Raw genomic sequence first — 10,918 nt, forward strand, 5'->3', positions numbered from 1 at the left:
CATCATCACCATCATCATCACGATCATCACCATCAGCATCACCATCACCATCATCATCACCATCATCATCACCATCATCACCAACATCAGCACCATCATCACCACCATCACCATCATCATCATCACCATCAGCATCACCATTATCACCAACATCAGCACCATCATCATCACGATCATCACCATCAGCATCAGCATCATCATCACCATCATCATCATCACCAACATCACCAACATCAGCACCATCATCATCACCATCATCACCACCATCATAACCAGCAGCATCATCACCACCATCATCATCATCACCACCACCACCATCATCACCATCAGCATCAGCATCATCATCACCATCACCATCATCAGCACCATCATCATCACCATCATTATCACCATCATCATCACCATCAGCATCAGCATCATCATCACCATCATCACCATCAGCATCACCATCATCACCATCAGCACCATCATCATCACCATCATCATCACCATCATCATCATCACCATCATCATCACCACCACCATCATCTCCACCATCATCACCACCATCATCACCATCAGCATCACCATCAGCATCAGCAGCATCATCACCATCATCACCATCATCACCATCACCATCATCACCACCATCACCACCATCACCATCACCACCACCACCACCACCATTACAGCTACCATTTACCAAGCATCCACTGTGTGGCAGACATACCATATGTTTGTTTTCTATTTTAAGTCTCTTAGCAACTCTGGCAGTTAGGTAGAATTATCCTTACTTTACAGATGGGAGAATTCATTGCCCAAGAGAGACAGGAGTTTGCCCCAGACAACACAGCAAGGTCATGGTCTAGGCCACGTGGAGCCCAGACTGCCACGCCTCCTTGCACTGCAACTCCACCTCATTGTGGCTGCTTCCAGTTCCCTTCCCTGAATCCTATTCTGACTTTCCCACACTGTGTCCCCACCCCTGGAGCAGTCTACTTCTCAACATGATTTCCTGGAGTGCTCTGTATGTGCGCCCTCTGACACCTTTTCTGCTGAAAGTTGCAAAGCGGTTCCTCTAGTCGGCACTGAGCCTGGCCTGATGCCGCCACGTGATGCCCACATGTGTAGAACAGAGAAGCGCAACACATTGGTGACATGGGAGGACAGAGCTCTGGTTAGGGACAATGTGCGGTACATGCTGGACGTGGAGAGGACAGGGCTCCCTGTAGTCTAGACCATGACCTTGCTGGGGTTTTGACCATGCTGCAGAGGAGGGACACACAGCCTAGAGCAGCAGAAGGCTGATCTTGGGACCCTGGAGAGAGGGGAGAGCTCTCACACGCCTACCCGGGCTCACTGGCGCACTGGGAGCAAGTCGCTCAGCCTTGGAGCGGGGAGTCTGTCTACACGTGTGTCTGGGGAGGGTGCAGATGCAGTCTTCCCCACTCAGGCTGGGCAAAGTATGGCACCCAGCCTAACTCAGCTTGCTGCCTGTTTTACAAATAAAGTTTGATCGGCACACAGCCACACTCACTCACCTCGGTGTTGTCCGTGGCTGAGTTCATGCCACAGCGGCAGAATGGGATGGCCGTGACCAAGCCCACGTGGCCCACAAAGCCAAAAATATCTACTAAGTGGCCCTTTACAGGAAATGTTTGCTCCTAAAAGAAAATACCTAAGAGAAAAAAATACTCCTCAGGCACATGGGGGAGGGTCTTCCTGAAGCCATCGGCCAAGGGCTGGGGACAGATGGGGGACAGGCAGCACCATGCCAGTCACACCAGGCCCCGTCAACAAGTCAGAATGAGGACTACCAGACTGCTTGAACCTTCCCTAACAACATACCACCGACACTCTCAAAGACCATCTTGTCCTCAATTATTTCAAGCAACAGAAAACATTTCTTCCTGTTTTTCTTTTCTCATTCATGATAAATTATGCTTGAAATCTACCGGGGAAAATTAAGGAACGCTTTTCCCCTCTAAGGCAACAATTGAGAAGCACATGTAGGCACAGATGTTTTACCCGCCAAAGCCAAGTCTCATGATGTGCGTTTTCTGAACGCGGCCCAGCTAGGTACCTCCATGCTCACAAAGCCACCCTGACGTCCAAAAACACCGTGCAGCACCGACTGCCCATGCTGCACGCAAATCCCACCGATTTGCTCGCATTAAGGAGGAAGCTCTGCTGAAACACGCCCCCAACCCCCTCTGGCTGAGCTGCTCTGCCATGCCAGCCACAGAAGAGACCCTAAAAGATGGCAATCTATACCTCTGAGAAGCTGGGTCCAAGGGGGACAGGGTGCTAGCAGGGAAAACAGGCAAGGCATAATAATGGCAGTTCATCCTGGTTATCTTGCAAAGGGCTGCAGAGCAAACAACAGCTAATGCTCTCAGGGGCTCATTAAGAGAAGGCTTGACTAAGGGTGGGATATCTGAGTTGGGTCTTGAAGGATGCATAGAAGTTTTCTACGGCAAAGAATCTAGGAGGGTTTCATAGCTGGAAGTAAAGTGGTTGGAGGGGTCTGGTCTTGGAAGGGCCAGGGAAAGGACTTAGGTGTAGACAAAGGCTGAAGATTTCACCCAAAAAGATGGCTTCGTTCTGGGAAGATGATGCCGATGGCAGAGAAGACAAGCAAAGTGCACACAGCTTAGAGGCCCCCGAAAGATCTCCCCTCTGTTCCTCCAGTTGGTGGAGACCCCCACATTCTGCTCAGCTGTTTAGTATAGTGTCCAGACCCCACCATCCTCCAGACTCAAAGTTCCTTGAAATCAGAGAGACATGAAGAAAAGAAAGTTGGAGCAGAGAACACCTTCGATACTGGCATCCAGGAGTTATCTTGACCTTGAGCCTCAAGGACACTGACCCTCCTTCCCCACCCCTCCGCCCTGCCCCAAGCAGGTCCTGCAACCCACGGCCTCCTGGGAGCCCCAGGCCCTTCCCACGGCCTCCACGAGCCTCTCCACCGTCTTCAGCCCCACCACCGTGCCTCTCGGCGGGACCAGCAGGGTGCTCACACGGTCCAGGGTGCTGCTCCCTCGCCATTTGGGATTCGTGCTCCTAGAGGCCAGGGATCATGTCCTACCCCTCAGGGCATACCAAACTAGCTCATCTCCAGCTTCCCTTAGTTTCTGGTCTAACACCGAAGAGTACGTGCTTCTTTTTATTCATGCTGGGGTTCCACTTGTAGGTACAGTCCCCCTCCCGAAGAGGAAAGCAGGGTCTTGAAGAGATACTCGTACACCCACGTTCATGGCAGTATTATTCACAACAGCCAAGAGGCGGAAGCACCCATGTGTCCATCAAGGGATGAATGGATAAACAAAATGTGGTCCATCCGCATAATGAAATATTATTGAGCCATAAGAAAGGACATTCGACACATGCGACGCATGGATGGACCTTGAGGACATTACGCTCAGTGAAATAAACCAGGCATGTAAGGACAAATGCTGCAGGAACCCACTCAGATGCAGTCCCCAGAGGAGTCAGATTCGTGGAGACAGAAGGTAGACGGTGGGCGCCAGGGGCTGCGAGGGGGACGGGGTGCTTCTCGGGACACAGTTTCCGTTGGGAAGATGGAAAGTCCTAGAAGGATAGCGCTGCTGGTTGCACAGTGATGTGAATGTGCTTAATGCCACTGAACTACATTGTAAAAGTGGTTAAAATCTAAATGATTTTGTCATGCACATGTTACCACAGCTAAAGAGAAAAAGCCCATTGGGAGCGTGTTTGCACACACAGTGGTGGTAATTCGCCTTTGTTACATGCTGGTCTGGTGCAAGTTTGGTGGGGTGCCAGACCGACTTCGGGAGCCCGGTCAGCCACGTCCCTGCCCCTCTGCCCCACACGTCCCAGCAGACGGCCACCCCGGGGTGGGCAGAGTTTGCACCTTCAGCTGGGGAGGATGGAAACGAGAGGATCCCGGCTCCCCAGCTCGCTTCTGGAAGTGGACAGTGTGGCAGTGAGGCCTGGGAGGGGAGCAGACCAGGGTTTCCAGCCCAGCTCCAGCTCTGGGACCGCTCCTTTCTCTTCCCCGCAACTCGGCTTCCTCTTTGCTATGACGGGGTAACCCATTCTCAAAGCAGCAGCTGCTAAGGGCTGGAGGATTCCCCCCAGCTTCCTCCCTGAAGCCCATACCCCCAAGGCGAGCGATTTTGGAAATGGACCTTGAGGAGGGGTTGAGGGTCCAGTGAGGTCCTGAGCTGACAGGACAGCGCCCTTGTCAGAAGAGACCACAGAGTGCTCTTGCTCACTCCCCACCGTGTGAGGACACAGAAGGCGCCATCTGCAGCCAGCAAAGAGCTCTCACTGGAAAGGGAATGTGCCCGCACCCTGATCGTGGACCTCCAGCCTCCAGGACCATCTGTGGGGCTCTGTTAGGGCACCTCTGTTGAGCCAGACAGCACCCTGCAGGGCGCTCAGCCCGGCCCCAGCCCCGGCACCCACACGGCTGGACAGGGTGTTGGGGGAGCGCACCCACCAGCGTGCCCGCACTGACCTGGTTGTAGAGGGCGCAGATGTGCAGGGCCGTGTTCCCCGAGGCGTTCTGGGCCGCCATGTCGGCCCCGTAGAAGAGCAGGTGCTCCAGATGCTGCACGTGGCCGTATTTGCAGGCCTGCAACGAGAGTCCGCGCTGTCAATGGGAAACCCACACACCAGTCTCCAAGTTCAACATGTGCTCGGCCGACCCCAGCCCACCCCCCATGTGAGACCAGGACCCAAAATGCAGGGCCACCCACAGCGTCCTGAGCCTCAGGGGGGCCATCAGACCCCTGGCTGGGATCAGGGTGGGGGAGCTCATCACAGGACTAAGGACTTATGCTGGGCTCCTGGACAGCAGGTCTGCGAAGGGCCCCAATGCTCCTTTCCTTTGAACCTGGGGACCCGAAGCCCAGGGACACACGCGCTATCTCCCTGCTGGCCTCAGTGGCCAACCCCACAAAATGCAAACCAGGACACTCCATCTCTGGCCCCACTTATCCAAAGTCCTGGCCCCGAGAGGGGGCGTGAAAACAGCAAGAAGGGGAACATACAGCCCCTGCTGTTTCCAGGGAAGGGAGCCAAGCCTGGCCTCCAGGCGAGGGGCAGGCCCCATTGTTGCTACGAAATGTAACCCACCCCCTGAGGAGCGTTCAGGAGGCAGGGGGCAGGCAGCCCCACAGTGAGATTTCTCCCTCCGGGGGTCCTTCAAGGCGGTGATGTGTGCTATTCCTGAACCAACAAGGCTCTGGGGTCAAAGAGATCTGCACCCAAGTCATGGACCTTCCATTTTCCAGAATGTTCCCCCATGAGCCTATGTCTTCACCTGTAGACATAAACCCTACATTCTTATGAGAATGTTCTTATGAGAATCACGTAGGATAAGGGACCCCAAAGGGCCCACAGGTTGCTCGGCACCAGGCCAGCCCCTGCCCATGGCAGTTCTCGGGGAGCCAGGAGGCCCCGCGCTGTGACAGCTCAGCCGGGGTCCTGGGCACGCTGCGTGGTACCAGGGCAGCCCACGACCCTGGGCGGGCAGTCAGTTCCAACCAGGCCCCACCCCATCCACCCACTTCCCGGCACGTCGGGAAAGGCCAGCGTGTGGCCAACGATGGACAGCACTAGAGGTGGGAGGGCCAGGGTCCCCGTGAGCGGTGACAATGTGGATGGGAGCCGGGAAGGCCAGGAAGCGGGTCCTGACACACACTTCTCAGGCCGAGGGTGGCCACTGAAGCCCACGGCAGTAGGAAAACAGGCCACCGAGGGGCAGGCCGGGCAGCTCTCTCTACCGCGCATTCCGGATACCTGGGGTGGACTGTGGCACCTCGCCAAGGAAAGACGTTGGGAAAGATGCTCGAACTGTTACTGGGACGAGCTTACACAGAGAACCCGAGAAACATGCACTTCTAACGCCACGCCCCCTGTGGAGCAGGCTCACTAGTTCATGAAGCAGGTGGTTACCCGGACACGGCTGCTGCCCACCCTCCCCTCCCGTGGCAACAGTGCCTGCAATTCTTGTGGGGACCCCAGCCCCACTCTCAGAGGTCGGGGGGCTGCCCCGTCCACTGCTGCCGTGGGCACAGCCCAGGGGCCTCCGCAACCTGCAGAACCCCAGAGCTGCTGGGGCCCCCAGCAAAGGAGCAGGGCCACAGGGGTGAGAAAGGGAGGGAGGGCGGACAGACATGGAGCCAAGGGCAGACGCACATACAGCCCGTCACTGGGCCGTCCGAGCTCCAGCCATGCCTGGACTCCTCGGGACATAGAGAGCCTGGCCAGGACTTTTATTTCCCATTATACCAGTTTGAGTTGACAGCACTGTTCCTTAAATCAAAGGAGCCTGGGCTCATTGGCTCTCCCCAGAGGATGGGAGTAGAAAACCCCCATCTAGTGGCCATGACAGTGATCATTAATGCAGGCGAGAAATACCAATGGATGCTAAGACCATCCGTGGATGGGGGATGAGGAAAGGGACTTAACAGCCTCAGAGACCCCACAAAATCCTAATTACAGAAGGAAAGAGAGAAGCCTGGCAGACTCCACCTGGCCAAGAGGTCAGAGTGAATGTCACCGGTAATGGGCAAGGGTCACCACATGCCCCCTGACAGGATGCCAGGAATGCGATATCCCTACACAATCACTCCTACAATATTCCTACCAAAATGCACACCCCGGACCTCATCGAGAAGAAACACCGACCCAACCCAAGTTGCGAGGCAATCTCCAAGCTGAGTGCCCCATAATCTTCGCAGGGGTCCCCGATGGAAGGCTTCCATGCGGGGTCCCGGATGGGATCCTTTCAGTATGAGGGACGTTATCGTGACGATGGACAAAACTCGAACACGGTCTGTGAGTGAAGGTATGTGGGGTTCTCTAGCATTCTAGCAACTCTTCTGTGAGTTTGAAACTGATAAAGTCCTTCACAATTTAGAAAGAGAACCTCGTCCTTGTTTGACACAAAGACCTCAAAGCTCACCAAAGTAAGAAATCTGTCCAGCCCCAAAATAGGCTATGCTAACCATTTCCCCCTTGAAATGGGCGTTGCGGCTCCTGGCCTTCGAGAGACAGCTAAGAAGGGCTGCCAGAGCCAGAGAGCTGAAACCTGACATACAGTACCCCTTACACTCCTGTATCTTAACCATCTGGATGAGGTGCTTTTTGGGAAATGCACGTGCGGGGGGCTCCACTCCACACCTACTCCCTGCAAATCTCCTGGGCGTGCGTGTTTGGAGAAGTTTCCCCAAGAGACCTGCGGTTCATCCCTATTATGCCAAATACCCGCCCCATCACTAGCCAACCACACAATTTGGTGGAAATTAGGGAAAAGGGCGAGCCTTCCTTCCAGCGCTTTACTGCCACCTGCTGGGCACCTGCTGTGACACACCTACTACCCCAAGGGGGCAGCAAGCTGAGAGGCACCCCAGGTTGTGCAAGGCACGTGGAAACAATGCGGAGTTCACTGCATTGCAAGTGAGCAGCAAATGCTTCTGCATGATTCTGTGCCACCAACCAAATTACTTAATCCACACCACGCCTAGGCATTTCTCCTATGTGAAGCATGTGCTTATAATGTGAACAGGAGACATCTCCATCCGATGGTTCAAAAACAATACGTCATTTCAGCCCTCGCTTGGTCAGCAAGTAAGGTGCCCAGCAGCACAGGGACACCCTTGCCCAAACATGCGCACACGTGGCTTGCTTGACTCGAGCCACTGGCTGCCCCATGGCCCTGGGTTCCACGGTTTTCAAAGGCCAGTGGTGGTCTTGCTGCCAGCCCAAAGGGCCTCGGGGAAATGTGCAAATGAGTGTGTGGATGGCAGGTCAACCAGGAAGCGGCCAGCTCTGTGTTGGCCAGGGTTAGGAGCTGAACGATGTCCTCCCCAATTCCTCTGCTGGAGCCCTGACCCCCAGCACCCCAGGATGTGACTATATGTGGAGATGGGGACCTTGAAGAGATGATTAAGGTAACATGAAGCCACTGAGGTGGCCCTGATCCAGGGTGACCGGGGTCCTTCTAGGAAGAGGGGATCAGGACACAGACCCGCACGCAGGGACGACCCTGTGAGGACCCAGGGAGAGCACGGCCGTCCACACGCACACATACACACGAGGAGAGAGGCTTCAGGGGGACCCCGCCTGCCCGCACGCACATCCTGGGCTTCAGCCTCCAGGACCGGGGGACAGTACTCGTCTGTTGTGTGAGCCCCGTCGGTGGGATTTCGTCAAAACTGCCCAAACAAACCAATACAATCAGTTCAGATCAACTAATCTGTAAGTTTCAGCCTGCAATGACATACATACAAAATGTCATGCTAAGAACTCCAAAAGGGAAGGTATGTTTTGACAGCTGCGGTAGTGGTCGCTTTCCCTATGGAGCCCACGGCTTTTATAACATGAGTTCTGGACAGAAGACGTCTCTCGCAGACTTCCCTGGCAACACTAGGGTAGAGCACAGGCTCCAACCATGGGGAGAAGGTGGCACCCCTCCATCCCGGCCTGGGCTCTTCACCCCTCTCCTCCCCTCCTGGCATCTCCTCTCAGCCCCAAGAATCAGGGCTGGTTGGAAGGACACCTGCTTGGTGGGCTTCAATCCCTCCGCAGGCCCCCCCGCAAAAGGAAGCATTGATTACTTCCCTTCGTCCGGGCGGGGTAGGGGCACGGGATTCGGATCTGACGCCCCAGGGCAGCATGTGGCAGAACCCCCAAAGCAAGGTAAGGCACTTCCTGCAGCTCCAACTGCTGGGGCCGGGGGGCTTGGCTGCTCGCAGTGGGGCGTGGGGTCATGATCCCGGGGTCCTGGGATTGAGCCCCACGTCGGGCTCCCTGCTCAGCGGGGCGTCTGCTCCTCCCTCTGCCCCTCACCCCTGCTCGTGATCTCTCTCTCGCAAATAAATAAATAAAATCTTTGGGAAAAAAAGGAATTCTTGAGGAAATCAGATGAGATCTATAGTAAAGCCTGTGAACAAAGCGGTTAAGTGGTGTCACATATTCTTTGTGACAATGGCCAGGTGACGGTGATGATGGTGATGATGACCGCAACGAAGCAGATGAGGACTGAGACAGCGACTGAGGCATGGCTGGGCGAGGATGACCACGACAGAGGCGTGGCCGGGCGAGGGGGAGTGGCTAACTCACAGGCCAATCCCCTGGACTGACAACAGAAGGAGGGAACGCCCCTCCCTGAAACACTGTCAGAGGAACTCGCGAAGGAGGGCGGGCGGGATCGAGCTCTCCCAGAGCCAGCACAGAGCACCGCCTGCCTGAAGGCGCGTGGGACCCCAGGGCGGCTCCTCCACGGAGCAGCTGTCCCCAGACTGGGGGCAGCCACCCTCTCCAGAGCCCTCAGCCTCCCGTAACCTACCCTGGAGTCCTGACGCAGCCAAACCCGCGGTCCGCAGGCCCGCCAAGGGTGCAGGCAAGACGCACAGGAGGACGCGTCCTCCCTTATCTTGATGTTCTTGGGTCGTGGGGATGTGTTTGGGTGTTTTTTACTTTCTTCTTTCTGTTTCTTCGAATTTTCCACTCCTTCCATGTTGAGCAGTTAGGGTAATCTGAACAACTCAAGAGTTTGCAGACAAGCCACATACAAAAACGCGCGCTTCCACAGTCGGCCTGCAGGGGGCGGGCGTCCCCAGGCGCCGCGCGGCAGGTGCGGGATCGGAAGGGCCTCGCTTGACAGTTCAGCGCCTGGCCTTGGCCTTGGCGGGAAGCAGAACCACCGCAGGACCCGTGAGCAGGCCTGGCTGTGGGCGAGCAGGATCCGTCCAAGGGCGTGGAGCCAGGCGGCTGGGAAGGAGCCGCCCCCACTCCAGGGCACGAGGCGGAGGGACAGATGTCAAATGCAGAACTGCGGACCCCAGAACTCCAAGGTGCTTCTCCTGCTAGCTCTGTGCAAAACCTGCCTCCTGTTTCCTCCTGCCACCGCCGGGTGTCACGGCAGGGGCGGCTTCCGTCTGCAAGCCTGGAGGCGGTGCTGAGAGGGGCCGGGAGTGGACTCAGCTGTGGCCTTGGGCAGGTTACTCCCCCTCTCCGGGCCAGTTACCTCGTCTGAGTCATGGAGGCCAGCAGGTGTCCGCTGGGGTTGCTCCAGGGTGTGAAAGGTGGAGCCGATAAAGCAGATCAGGACGGCATGGGAGCTGACTGAGTGCTGAGAATCTCGGAGGAGGACGGCCGGTCTACTGATCTCTGCTTTGCGCCTGCCTCCACCACCTCACAGCCAGTCTCAGCCACGGCAGATGAGACAGCGGGGCTCGGGAGGCAGGGACTTTACCCGGAAAATCGAGAACCTCTAGTAGGGAGGGAACTGGCCTCCCAGGACATCGTGGAAAAGAAACCCACCACCTGGGGGACATGACACCATCCTGATGGGCGCCACGGGAAGCGGGATGCTCAGGCCTGGGAGCGCCCCCTCCAAGCTCAAACTCAGCGCCAGGGGCTGGGGCCCTGGGACCAAGAGGTCTGGTGGCTTCAGTGCCCGCAGGCTCGGAACCCGCGCTCGGGGTCTCAGGGATGCGACCCAGCACACGCGGGGACCAGAAATCACGGCTGGAGCCCACACTGCAGGAAGTGACCACCAGGATCGCCCCCTGCCCACCCCAACACATTGATGCTTCTTCATCTCAGGATGACCAGAGGCCAGACTGTCGAATGCACCAGAGGGGAAAGGGACGCTGGTGGGAGGCCTCCAGCTGGTGGAGGGCGAACCCGGCCGGGAGAACTCTCCAAAGCTGGGGCCCTGCTGCAGGGTTCAAGCTCTAGCAACTCCACGTTCCCATCTTCTGTATTTCTGACGCCCTGGCATGTGGGGCCTTGCCGACACTGGGGGGGTCTGCCCCTCCCTAGGCAAGTCAATTCTGACCACACAGGACTGGCCCAGAGGGCGGCTCTCAGACACAAACCGGCCCACACAGAGCCATCACCCCCACCTGCCTTACTGGGCTCTCGCCCTCAGGGCCAC

The 10,918-nt window shown here is 56.6% G+C and overlaps 1 protein-coding gene across 1 annotated transcript in view; it reads right to left on the reverse strand.

The window, feature by feature from the left end:
• The window catches only part of SHANK2 (SH3 and multiple ankyrin repeat domains 2), a 480,608-nt gene that overhangs the window by 369,214 nt on the left and 100,476 nt on the right, over positions 1 to 10,918 (reverse strand). The window contains exon 9 of the mRNA XM_035013495.1: positions 4,484 to 4,600. Coding sequence (XP_034869386.1) covers positions 4,484 to 4,600 — 117 coding nt within the window. The remainder of the gene's footprint in view (positions 1 to 4,483; positions 4,601 to 10,918) is intronic.

Source organism: Mirounga leonina, unplaced genomic scaffold (genome assembly GCF_011800145.1).
Source record: "Mirounga leonina isolate KUSES-001 unplaced genomic scaffold, KU_Mleo_1.0 Mir_166, whole genome shotgun sequence".
Lineage (NCBI taxonomy): Eukaryota > Metazoa > Chordata > Mammalia > Carnivora > Phocidae > Mirounga > Mirounga leonina.